The sequence below is a fragment of the Myodes glareolus genome, chromosome 2 (genome assembly GCF_982192425.1).
Source record: "Myodes glareolus chromosome 2, mMyoGla1.1, whole genome shotgun sequence".
NCBI lineage: Eukaryota > Metazoa > Chordata > Mammalia > Rodentia > Cricetidae > Myodes > Myodes glareolus.
This window is the reverse complement of record NC_142027.1, coordinates 117592266-117604999: the sequence shown is the minus strand read 5'-3', so window position 1 is coordinate 117604999 and position 12734 is coordinate 117592266. Positions and strand designations below refer to the sequence as shown.

The 12734-nt window shown below is 45.4% G+C and overlaps 1 protein-coding gene across 8 annotated transcripts in view; it reads right to left on the bottom strand.

The window, feature by feature from the left end:
• Positions 1-228: 228 nt before the first annotated feature.
• Positions 229-12734, bottom strand: part of Rimbp2 (RIMS binding protein 2) — a 190343-nt gene continuing 177837 nt past the window's right edge. For 4 of the 8 annotated variants that reach the window (XM_087903607.1, XM_087903612.1, XM_087903608.1 and 1 more), the window contains 3 exons: positions 12576-12647; positions 3686-3820; positions 229-1627 (listed from right to left, as the gene is read on the bottom strand). In XM_087903607.1, coding sequence (XP_087759733.1) covers positions 1439-1627; positions 3686-3820; positions 12576-12647 — 396 coding nt within the window. In that variant the 3' untranslated portion in view covers positions 229-1438. Of the gene's footprint in view, positions 3219-3685; positions 3821-12575; positions 12648-12734 lie in introns of all 8 variants that reach the window. The other 4 variants (XM_087903610.1, XM_087903613.1, XM_087903611.1 and 1 more) reach the window with 2 other exon arrangements.

Below are 12734 nucleotides of genomic sequence, written 5' to 3'. Positions count from 1 at the left end.
GCGTGTCTCTAGTAACACATAGACTAGCTACTGCTGTCTGTTTTCCCATGAAGATTACCACCAGGAATGTCATGTGAATGACTCCTAGAACATGGTTCAAGATCATATTTTTAGTTAGTCCCAGCAAATCCAAGCCCATGGAGTTCTTTATGGACACAGAGCAGAAAGGAATTCTGTTTCCCTGTCAGGAGAAGAGTATTTAAAATAAAGATGCAGAATGCACAGCACTGTACAAAATAACAAAGTTTATTTCTAGAAAATATGTCACCCTAACCGTCCACATGCACACATCCACACAGCACTGCACACACCGAGGAACGAACGGCCTTTTAATCCATCTACCATATACAGTTATATTACAATTTACAATAGAGTTTCTGAAGACACAATGGGGAAAACTTTGTCATTCATTTATAAACCTTCCAGAAATTACAAAAGAAAGGCAGTCTGAAAAGTGTGTAGAAAGAGTAAAAACAGTTTACAGTGGACAGGAATTACAAAGTAGTGACCGTCACATCCGCCAGCCTTTCGGCTAATCTGCTGTTCAAGGCTAATGATAAAGATGAATGTGGGTGGGGCTGTGTCTGAGAGATTGTGATTTGGGCTCCTTCTGGTCTGGCTAATGAAGCATGTAGTGACTGCTGTGTGTGCTGTTGGTGGTGTATTGGGGCAAGGCATTTCAACAAATAACAAAAGTAACAAATCTAAAGCCATAGAATGGGACACGGAGCGCAAAGATTATCAGTGCCCTGGCTAGCTAGAGGACGTGCATGCTGCCGGTCGCTCCCTCTCCTTTGCTCTTTTGTGTGGTGGGATAAGTAAACATCTCCTGTGTGTGGCTGACTTGCTTTGAAAAGACCAAGGCAGGCATCTGAAAGTGTAGGGCCCGGGCCACTGGGATGTGAAGCCACTGTGTGAGTGAAGATGAAGCCCAGGAATGCACAACACATGCGAAGTATACACGGTGTTTTTATTCGACAGTACAAACCACTGTGCAGTTATAAGGCAGAACATCAAGGCGAATTAAACTAGGAGTTTCAAGACCAGAGTGGAAATGACAGTAATGCATAATGAGGCAAGCATCTTGAGAAGTGGGGGAGGTCGGAAATCCTGTAAGGGCTGATGTCAAGTGTGTGCCGGTTGGAACTGCAGGTAGGGGGCGCTGCAGAGAGCCCTCCCTCCCCTGCTGCTCAGCCAGCTGTCCCTCCCACCTCCCACCCCAGACCTGGGATAGAACCTTGGGAGTGGAGAAGGAGGGGACCACAATGCAGCCCCTCCCTCATCTCTCCAATGGTATAACGTGGATGGTAGTGTAAGTGTGCATCTCTCTACTGCTGTTGGGGGTGGGGGATCAAGGTTGGGTTTTGGGAGTCATGAAAGCCCTAGTTTGGAATTAAAGCAAGTGACATGGATTTGGAATTGTCCGGAGGCTCACAGGTCACTTCACCGCACCCAGCCTTTTCAGCAGTTTCTTGCCTCTGGAGAGCAGCCCTTTTTTCTTTTTCGAGGACATTTCCCTGCCTCTCCCAGGACTACCAGAACCCATAGATGACGTAGGTGACCCCGAATGGAGATGGGCTGTGGGGGATGGAGCTCTCCTTGCTGTCCCTGAACCCTCGGGAGGAACCTAGTAGGTACATTGCGACAGTTTTATTGGGTGTGTCAGCGCCAACAACAATTCACTCGGTAACGCGTACTGCCCCATCTCCCGCCAGCCAGGGGAAAGGGTGGGTGGTTCGTTTCTTCTTTCAATTTTTAAAGTATGCCATGAGAAGCACACGCCCGCTCCCAAGCCCCCTCTGAGAGGGGCTGGCCTCGATGGGCTTTCGCTGGCTGTGTCTTGGGAGACAGGGTGGCCATCGCTTTGGCAAAGAAAGCCAGGTCATAATTTACTCTGAAAATTCAGACTAAAAGCAGGGGAAGTTATTGTCAATCAGATGGATAGGCAAGGTGGCCGAGTACCCATCAATCATTGTAAAGCAAAAGCTCTCAATGGGAATTTGGATGGATCGTGAACTAGGTGGGTAGATAAGACCCTGCCATGGTGGAGTGAGCCCTTGGGTCAATTAGAATCCTACAGAAACTTTGGGAATGGCACACTGTTTGAAAGAAAAAAAAACTGAAATGAACCTTAATTGCAATCTAAGGAAGCTCAGAGGCCCTTCTCACAGTTTCCAAAGAGAGGTATGTTTTTCCCAGCACATGGTGGGCTTTGAAAGACTATTAGGTGGGGGGAAAAAAGCCAAGCAACCATTCGAAGGGCTGGAATTTGATTAAGGGATATAGAGTGCCAATATTACATCATGCTGCAGCCAGGCACACACCTGACCGTGGCCAGTAATTGCCAGGCCTCTGGTTCTCTAAACTCCCCAGGGCAAAACTTGGCAAGTGAGAGCTGGCCACTTGGTGGGCATAGACACCATACAAGGCAAGGGGGCCCCAAGCTTGCTTGGATTTAAAATCAAGGTCTAACTCTAATGGATAACACCTAGGGCGCACCCCAAAGCACACCTGAAGATACCACGGGACCAGCTAGTGCAGTCATGGGAGCTGCCACGTCGGGAGACAGTATTGCATTGGTAGGCCAGCACCTCTCTCTCACCTCCATGAGCTCTGAACAATTGTGCTTTGAGGAGAGGGAACACCTGCTCCTAAGGCCAAGGTGCCGCAGCTGGGTGTTCCTGCCAGCTTTGGCATGCCCAGAGCCAAGGCTGCCCCTCAGGGCTTGATCTGGGATTAAAGTTTTGTCTTGGCTGTTAGTGTGAGTCAAGCTCGCTCACAGTAAACACGTGGATCGGGTTGTGCTTTTCCCGAGGGTGGCTAACAATGCAATAGGCAGCTCTCCTTTTGAGTACACGCTGGCGCACTCTGTGTAAACAAACGGCTTTAAGAAATATGTTCCCAAGGTTGGCCTTTCCCGTATTCTCAATGGACATATTTAAAAATGATTGTTCAAGATGATTTGTTTCACTATGAATCCAGTTGCCGGGCAACTGAGACCAGGTGAGATAGCCTATAATACTTTAGGTCCAATGGGTTTTTTTGAGACATATTTCTTTTCTCTCTCTTTCTCTTTCTTTAAGCCCACATTGAAGTCTTAAGACTACCACGCTGTCCGCTTAGGGTAGCTTAAGTCGGTATCTCTCTAAGGTGTCTTCGGTTGCTCACTTACGTGAAGGCTACATGCCTGATTAGGGTGTGAAATGAACACTCTTCTTCTATGTCCAAGCAGATGAGCGAAGAGATAAAAACATATACGTAAAATACAACAGATAAGAACTCGCAGTGATGGCGAAACGTGAAGATGAGACACTCAAGAGAATGCAGTCTCAGGCAGGCGCGCTACGCTGTAGAAGCCCTGCCATCTAAGCCCTAAGGGGGTGGCCAGTGGCATTTGGGTCCCCAAACCTCACTCTCTGTCAGCTGAACTGTGCACCTATTGTAGAGGCCAAGGAAGGCCTGGGAGTCAGGCGGACTGACTGAAACCAAAGGGTCCTTCTGTGGGACACCAACATACTAGTTGGAGCTAAGCATTTGTGGACACATTGCCCATAGAAGGACAGGGGAAAAAATCAGGGCAGATGCTGGTGGGACCCAAGTCATAAAAGCAGCAATGCAAAGATTGCGCCAGACCGCAGAGAGGGGAAGAGGCAGGCAGGCAGGCAGGCTAAGGGGGCTGGCTTACCCTTTTGGCCTTGGAGCGCATGGGTGGGTCGTGGGAGTAGTGGGATGGAGCATCAGAAAGGTGGACCTCCACATCGTCAGGCACTTCTTCCAAGAAGTTGGAGGGCACGAGGCCTTTCTGCCCATTCAGCTCTCCCTGTAAACAAAGGGTAGAGAAAGGGTCAAGGAAGCCACTTCTTTTTCCAGAACCTATTTCTCCCCCAAGGACACCCTACCTAAGAGGACACACGTGACCAGTTGATTCTGGCTGGAAATGGCAGGGCTTGAAGGAATGTTTGGTAAGCACTTCCTACAGAGTCCAAATCATGACAAGAAGCCCAGCCATGCATGAGGTAGGAATCCAGGGCCTTACAAGAGCCAGGCAAGTGCCCTACTGCTGAACTGAGCCACATTCCCAGCTCTCTTCTGGCTCACTTTGAAATAGGATCTCACTAAGTTGCCCAGGCCAGCCTTGAACTCACAACCCTCATGCTCAGCCTCCTGGGAAGTGGGAACTCCAGTCTTCCACAAGTCTTGTTCTGGCCTGTCAAGTGCAGCTCTTGTTTTAGGATTGAGGAGTAGATCCTAAAGATTCAACTCTACTTGGAGCCACTCCTTGATTCTCAAGCCCAACTTCCTCTAGGGCTGGAGTGCAGCTCAGGGGTGAAGCACTTGCCTGGTGTCTGCATTCCTCTGAGCCAGTTTGGGAGACTGAGGGAGTTCAAGGCCAGCCTTGGCAACTTGACAAGAATCCTATATCAAAATCAAAATGGATGAGGGTGTAAAGACAGCAGCTTGTGACAGCAGTGACCCCAGCCACTGCTATTTCTTGGAGAATATGGGAGCCAAGGATCCAAAAGAGCAAAGAAGGTCAGACCAGCTCATGTCAAAAACCCTGTGGTTTTCTTTCTCATATAGGAATGGGTCATTACTGTAAACATTGGTCCAACAAGGCAGAGATGAGTGTTCATGCCCGCAGACCTCTGCTTCAGGATGGCAGAAACTCCTGCAGCTGTGTTCACACATCTGCACACATCCCGGGTTAAGGTGGAGTCCTGTGAATGCAGCTCCCTCAGCAGCCGCACCGCTCCATCCTCAGGAATTCCAATACCACCCTGCCTGCAAATACTCAAACCAAGTTCAGACTTGGCTGGGATTGCGCCTCACGCCTGTAATCCCAGCTACTTGGGAGGCTGATGTCACAGGAGGACTGCTTGAGACCAGCCTGAGCAAAACAGCATAGTCCTGGCTCCAAAACAAAACAACGATCCTGGCTGGTCCTGACAACACGGGCTTACATTTCTTCATTGATGGTCTAGGACACAAATTAGCCTACCTCATCCAACAGAACTTGCAAGTCTTACAGTGCACAACCAAAAGTGTAATGATGGACCCAAGGGAGGGATATATACTTATAAATGGTCTTTCTCCTAGAGGCTAAAAACCAGAATATCTAAAGAAACAGCCAAACAAAAAATGTTTAAAAATAGGCATTTCTTCAAATGAATAGACGAACGCCCAAAAACCATTTGGGAAGATCACAACACTACAGGTCACAGGGCAAACACAGATGACTCTACAGGGTGGGTCAGCAGGTTAGGTGCCTGCCATCAGCCTGACAACCAGGGTTCAATCCCTGGACCCACTGGGTGGAAGGAGAGAATCAACTCCATTAACTTGTCTCTGACCTCTACATGGCACCTGCCACCCACCCCATCCCTGCCAATATGAAAAGTAAAAAATAAATATGTGAATCTTACTCCGTCAGCATGAATGTGGTCAAGAACTTCACGGGAGCTCCTCAAACCAGAAGACAGATACTGGTGAAGATATGGACCCTCACGTAGCACTGATGGGAAAGCAGTGGTGGAGCTTCTGTGCAGTTACTGTGCAGCACAGCATGGTGGGTCCTCCAGAAACAACAAAGCTACTGTGTGACCTCAGAGTGCGCACCTCAAAAACTGGAGCTGGATCCAGGTCTCAGAGAGCCACACATACGAATGTTTATGCCTACGTCGTCTGCGCCAGTCAAAAGCCAAGTGCAACTAATGTGTCTACCTCTGGATAAATAGATCAACACAAGATGACATATGCATGCCACGGCATAGTCAGACTCGAGAGGAAAACCCCATTCTGACACATTCCTGGCATGGCGAATTGAACCCGGTGCTGTAAAAATTTTTTCAAGGATTTCTGGGTAAGCCGCTAGGCTGGGAGTCTTACCACCAAAATCCCACAAAAGAAAAGAGCTAGTGCTCAGTGTGCTCTCTTGGAAGAGACAAGGTCTGCTGAGGAGCTTGTTAAGCCTGGGAGATCCCTGCAGGGAAGCAGGGCTCAGCTGGAAGCCCTCTTTACACCAGCGGGCCTGCCAATCAAGCTGCCCTGGAGACAGAGACACAACCTGTGAGGAGAAAGCTGCTCCCTGAATACACACCACTTACAGGGACAGAAGAGGCCTGCATGGGTCCAGGGGTCCAAGAGAAAGGACTTAGAGCCTCCCATTCCTTAACCAGAAGGCTGAAGCTGCAGAGATCAGTATCTCCCATTGGTCCCTCCTGCACATGGCAACAGAAGCCTTCTAGGGCCATAGGGCCACAGGGATTTGAGAACTGCCCGTTTCGGCTCAGCTATGCCAGCCAAGTCAAACTGTAAATGTTCTGTTATTTTCTATTATATAACATCTAAGCTTGCATACACAGATACATAACTTTGCTTTTGCTTGTGTACTGCTGTAGATCTAAAGTGTTCATTTTATATTCCCCCTACCCAAGTTTACTATTTTTAACTATGTTGCTCAGCCATACCTCATACTCTCCCCTTCCTACATTTCTTCTCTCCTTTTTACTTCTCTCCTTTTTACTTTTCAGGTCTGACACTCCCTAATCTGTGAGCCCTAACAGCATACCAGTTTTTCTCTCTCACCACTTTACCCATCTCATTTATTATTTTTTTTCAAAGTCAACTTAATTCTTTTCCTTCCCACAACACTGCCGTCCCACTCCCAATCTCATGGAAATGAACCCATGTGCATGCCATACTGTCCTTGGTTGTCTACCAACAGTTGTTGACGTCTCAGGGGCCCCTGTTAACTGGAGAGTCTGAAAGCCATGGGTGGCAACAGTCAGCAGTTAAGATGCCACCCAGCGGATAATGCAGAGCCTACCCAAGCATCAGAGCTCCTGGACCGAGGTGTTATTTTATGAACTGCACAACTGTACCAGTCTTGCATATTAAAAATACGGCAGCTGAACGAAAATAGCAAATCTTAAAGAACCAAGCAGCAAAAATAAGATACATAAATCCCATCACAGTGACATAAACATGAAAAATGAAGACACAGAGCCCCCCTCCAAAAATTACTAATCCTGTAGCAGTGGCATCTAATGAGAGTGAGTTAAATGAAATCCCAGACACAGAACTCAGTATCACGATCGTAAGGATGTTCAAAACCCAAACAGCTAGAGGAAAGATGGACGATGATAGGCAGTGTGAAAACGGATTCAACAAAGAGAGATGCTGAGGAAAACCTAGTCTGATGGACCAGAAATGAAAAAGAGAGAGAGAAAAAAACAAGCCCGTGGAAAGTCTCAATGATATAATAGATTAAGGTGAGAACTGAATGTCCGAGCCTGAAGACAAGGTGGAAGGAATGGAATGATCCAGCAAGGGCAATGATAAAATACTGACACCATCTATTCCAAGTGGGAGTCTAAGACATAAACAACACTCTAAAGAGACCAAACCTTTGGATTACGCAGAACAAAAAGAGGATATTCAAGAGAAACGCTAAGTCACAAATAACAGCAGGCCCATCAGAGTAACAGTAGGCTTGGCAACTGTCGCTTTAGAATCAGGATGGCGTAGAAAATGCATTTCAGGCTCTGAAAGACAGCTCAGCAAACTGGACTCATACACAGCAGCGGGATCTGTCATAGAGTTGAAACTTTCCCCAGTAAAGAGACTGAAGGAATTTGTGACCACTAAGCCAACCCTACAGATAATATTTGAAGGAATCCTTCAGACCGAAGAGAAAACCAAATCCGCCACAAGACTCTAAGGAAGAGCAAACCACACTGCAATACTAGGGAAAGAAAAACCAAGCACTACAAAATCATCAAAGTAGCAGGAATAAAAACACAACTTTCAATAATAACCCTGGAGAAATGAGACCATTAGAATTCATTCCAAAGACATGGACTAGTAGATTGGATTAACAACACATGAAGCATCTGTCTGTTGCCTCAAAAAAAAAATGCACCTCACCAAAAAAAGGCCAACACTGCCTTAGGACAGAAAGGGTGGTCCAAGCAAATGGGAACGAGGAAACAAAGCGGTTGCTGTTCTACCATCTGACAAAATAGACATGAAACCAAACTAGTAAGATAGTGAAGGGGACTTCGTATTAAGGGGAGCAATCCCTCATGAGGACATTGCCATTCACACATGCGTGAACACAGGAGCATCCAAGTGGGTAGACAAGTGCTGCTAAGTGTCACACAATAACCCCAGCACAATTACAGTGGGCAATAGGGCATTCTGAAGGAAAACTGTCTGAATTAAATGACCCCATAGAGCAAATGGATTTGATTGACATCTGTAGAACATTCCACCCAACCACTGTAGAATGCATATTGTACTTAGACGACCATGGAACTTTGTATAAAAGAGATCATATATTACTCATGTATCATACTCATATATCATATCATACTGCAAAAATTAATACAGGAAAACTCAAATATTTTCCTTGCACCCTCTCTGATCACTGTAGAATAAGACCATGCAGGGCAACAGCAAGAGAAACCCTAGAGCATATACAAACTCATGAAGATTAGACAACACAATTGAATGATGAAAGAGGAATCAAAATGGAAATAAAAACACCTCTAGAATCAAGTGAAAACATACCATCAGCTCTGGGATATAGTGAAGGCAGTCCTAGCAAGGCAGGTTATAGCTACATTTATGCCTACATCAAGAAATCAAAGATTTTGAGTAAATATCTTAACAAGACACCTGAAAACTCCAGAAAAAGAGCATGCCAAATCATCAAATAATTAGATCAGGGTAGCGATTAATGAAATGGAATAAGATACAAACAATCAATGAAAGTTGGTTCTTTGAAGAATGAATCAAGATTCACAAACCTTTAGCCAAACTAACCAACAGAAAGCAAGTTAAGACCCAAACTGGAGATGAAAAGGGAGCCATCACAACAGATACTAACAAGCTTCAGAAGATCATTGTGTATTACCTTTAAAAACATATATTCTAATAAACTGAAAAATCTAAAGGAAATGGATGAATTTCTAGATGCATCGTGACCCACCAAAGTAAACCAAAATGAGATAACATTTAATTAGCTCCATAAGAGTCAGCGAGATTAAAGTCTCCCACATAAAAGTCCAGGCCCACGTGGATTCCTGGTGAATTTTACCAGACCTTCAAAGGAGAATAAGACCAACGTTTCTCAAATTACTCCATAAAATAGGAAAGGAACATTACCAAGGTCTTTTAACAAAGCTGGTATGACAGAGATACCAGAAGCAGAAAAATATGCAATGCAAAGGAAAATTACAGACCAGTTTCTCTGATGAATACAAATGCTAAAATTCTCAACAAAATATTTGCAAGCCAAATCCAAGACCCTTCTTATATGCTAATGAGTGTATGAAGAAGGAAATCAGAAAAAAACAAGCCCATTTAGTATATATATATATATATATATATATATATATATATATGCTTGTATATATGTACACACACACACATATGCACATATATATTCCATAACCAATAGGCTAATAAAGGTCATTGACCGTGACCAAGTTGGGTTTGTTCTAGAGATGCAGAGACTTCAATATATGTAAATCAACAAACATTATAAGTTACATTAAGTAGACATCATCAAGGAGAAAAGTCACATAATCATCTCAAAAGATGGAGAAAAAGCTTTTGACAATGTATAATATCCTACACGCTAAGTCCTGAAGACACCCAAAATAAAAGACAAATGTCTCAACATAATAATAAAACCTGTACATGACAAACCTGCAGCCAGTGTTATATTAAGTGGGAAAAACTTGAAAGCATTTTCACTAAAGCCAGGAACAAGGCAAGGGTGTTCATTTCCCCATTCCATATGGTGCTGAAAGTCTTAGAGCAACGAGACAAGAGAAACAGATATTCGAGAGGAAGAGGTCAGAGTATCTGTCTCTGTTTGCAGAGGTCATGATCCTATGTGTGAGACCCCAGGACTTCAACAGGAAACTGCCTACAGTTGATAAGGACCATTAGAAGAATGGCAGAATGCAAATTAAAATATAAAAATTAGTAACTATCCCATATAGTAATGAGTGTGCTAAGAAAAAAAATTAGGAAAATAAGCCCGTTCAGTATATATAAGTGTGTGTGTATGCTTACACGCATTTTCATATATGTGCATACATATTCCATGGTATGGACTTAATCCATAGTCAATGGGTTAATGATAAAAAGAATTTAGTATGCTAAATCATGAAGAAGGAAGTCTACCCTGTGTACACACATTTGCTACTGAAGTCTGCAGCAAGCCACAGGCCAGCTACCCCAGACATGCTACCCAACATTCTTCTGACAGTAAGACAGCAAATGGAGGTGACAGCTGTCAACATCAGAGACTAAACAGTCATCATCTGGAGTACTCTAGAATCAGCTGATGACTACAGGCATGCACTCATGACAGTCATTCATGGAGACTACACACATCCCAAGAGGGATTCTGTGCAGCCAGGGCTACAGGTGCAGGTCTGCGACCACGCTATTCAGGAGGCCAGCATGAATGGCACAGGATGTCTCCCTGTGTCTCTTAAATTTTCAAAATGAAAAAGTAAACTGAAGCCTGGGATTGTGGCTCAAGGGAAGAGAACAGCAGTAAGATCCGTAAGTTCTTAATAAGCTAAAGACCCATAAAAAGGGAATAAAAATAAATTTCTGACTCTCTTGCTAGATGACAGGAAGTATATTCACTGTCAGACATGATGGTTTCCCCTGAACCTAACCTAAATATGGCATAGACTCTCTCTAAACAGAGGAATGAGGGTTTGCTGTAGAGCCAAGGCTTACTGAATATATTATAAAACCCTGAATATATTATAAACATGTTATAAAAATACGGAGATTGAAAGAGCAGACCCAAGAGCTGCAGTCTGTGCCATCCTCCATACCAGTCAAATTTAGCATATATGGTAGTGATGAGATTTAAGAGGGCAGCTTTCTTTAAAAAAAAATTGCTTTTTTTCCATTTGTGTTCATTTATGTGCATGTGTGTGTATTTGTGTGAGTATATGTAACGTGTGTGCATATGGAGGAGGGGAAGAAGAGTGAGCTGGAGGTATAGACAGTTGTGAGCCACCAGGCAAGGTGAGTTCTGCAAGAGAAGTGAAGCTCTGAGCTTCCGGCACAGGACAGGTCACTGTAGGAACAATCTTTATAAGGTTCTAACCAGGAGAAAACAAAACACAGCCGCAAGTCAACGCGTGAGAAACAGGCACAGAGCAGAAGAAGGGTAGCTCACTGCGATGAGCCGCCTTCTACACACCATTCATGAAGACAACGCACTGTGACCTCATACACATTCATAGACCAACACTGCTCCAAATGAAAAGCTAACCAGTAGGCTGTGGCCTGCAGAAAGACATTGTCACTCTGTGCAAGGAGGTGTGGCTATCCCACCAAAACCCACATGGGGCTGTCGAAAGCTCACCAAAAATCTGCACGGCAGTGTGGCTACCCCACTAAAACCTGCTGTGAAATCTCGGCAGCTCAGAGGATCGGACCTCTAAAACCCTGCGTGCCTGAGGCTGTGGAGGGGGATCTCTGGGAACATCTACCACTGCATGGAGAAGCAGGACTCCCAAGAGGAGGTGGCCAGGGGGGGGACCACAGAGAGTGGTCACAGGGGTGGGGCACATGCAGAGGACATCTAGACACAGAAGGAAGAAGTCAAGCCCACCCTGTGTATGGCCTCCCTTATTCATTAGCCATAGAAGAGGAGGGAGGCACCATGGCTGACATAGGAATGAGCAGGAAGAGCGACTCTGGTGTCTGGATGTGGTGAAGCCGGGGCTGGTCCACCTGAGGGTTTGGCTGTGGGTGAGGGGAGGAGGGTGAAGCCGGGGCTGGTCCACCTGAGGGTTTGGCTGTGGGTGAGGGGAGGAGGGTGAAGCCGGGGCTGGTCCACCTGAGGGTTTGGCTGTGGGTGAGGGGAGGAGGGTGAAGCCGGGGCTGGTCCACCTGAGGGTTTGGCTGTGGGTGAGGGGAGGAGGGTGAAGCCAGGGCTGGTCCACCTGTTTGTTTTGTTTTTTACATCCTATCCTCCATGAAAGAAACTCCGCCGCCCAGGCCATAAATAACCTAGAAAATCAAATTGTTTTGTAAATGTTTGGATGGTGGCAATTTTGTGTTTGCTTTGTCTATAGTTTGTAGACACAGAAAATACTATAATTAGTAGAGAATAGCAAGAGACCACAGTGCTAGCTTCCTTCCCTCCCTCCCTCCTCCTCTTCTTTTCCCCCTTCATTCCTCTTGCCCGCCCTCCCTCCCTATCCTTCTTCCTTTCTCTCATTGTTCCTTCCTCTCCTATGACTCTCTTCTGTTTTTGAGACAGGATCTAGCTATATAGCCCAGGCTTGCCTTGAACTTACAATCCTCCTGTCTCAGCCCCCCATGTCCCAGGCTCGTAGCCTTGGGTCACTTTGGCTCCCAGATTTCTATATTATATACAAAAGAAAACTCAGCTCAGAGAGGCAGCAAACCAGGCAAATGCTTCAGAACGTGATATATACAGATCACAGCGTATGTGCTAATTTAAGAGAGAGCAAACCAGGGTTTGGGATAAAATGAACAGCATTTCTCGATGTTCAAAAACTTACATAATAAAACCCATCTTCATCGATTTCACCAAAAACAGTAATAATGTCTCCCGTGCAAAACGGAAGTTCCGCCTGCAAAGACAGAAGACAGAGCTAAGAGAATGTTGTGACACAGGAGCATTCTACAAGGCCCTGGGTTCTTCCTATTCTTTGGGAATT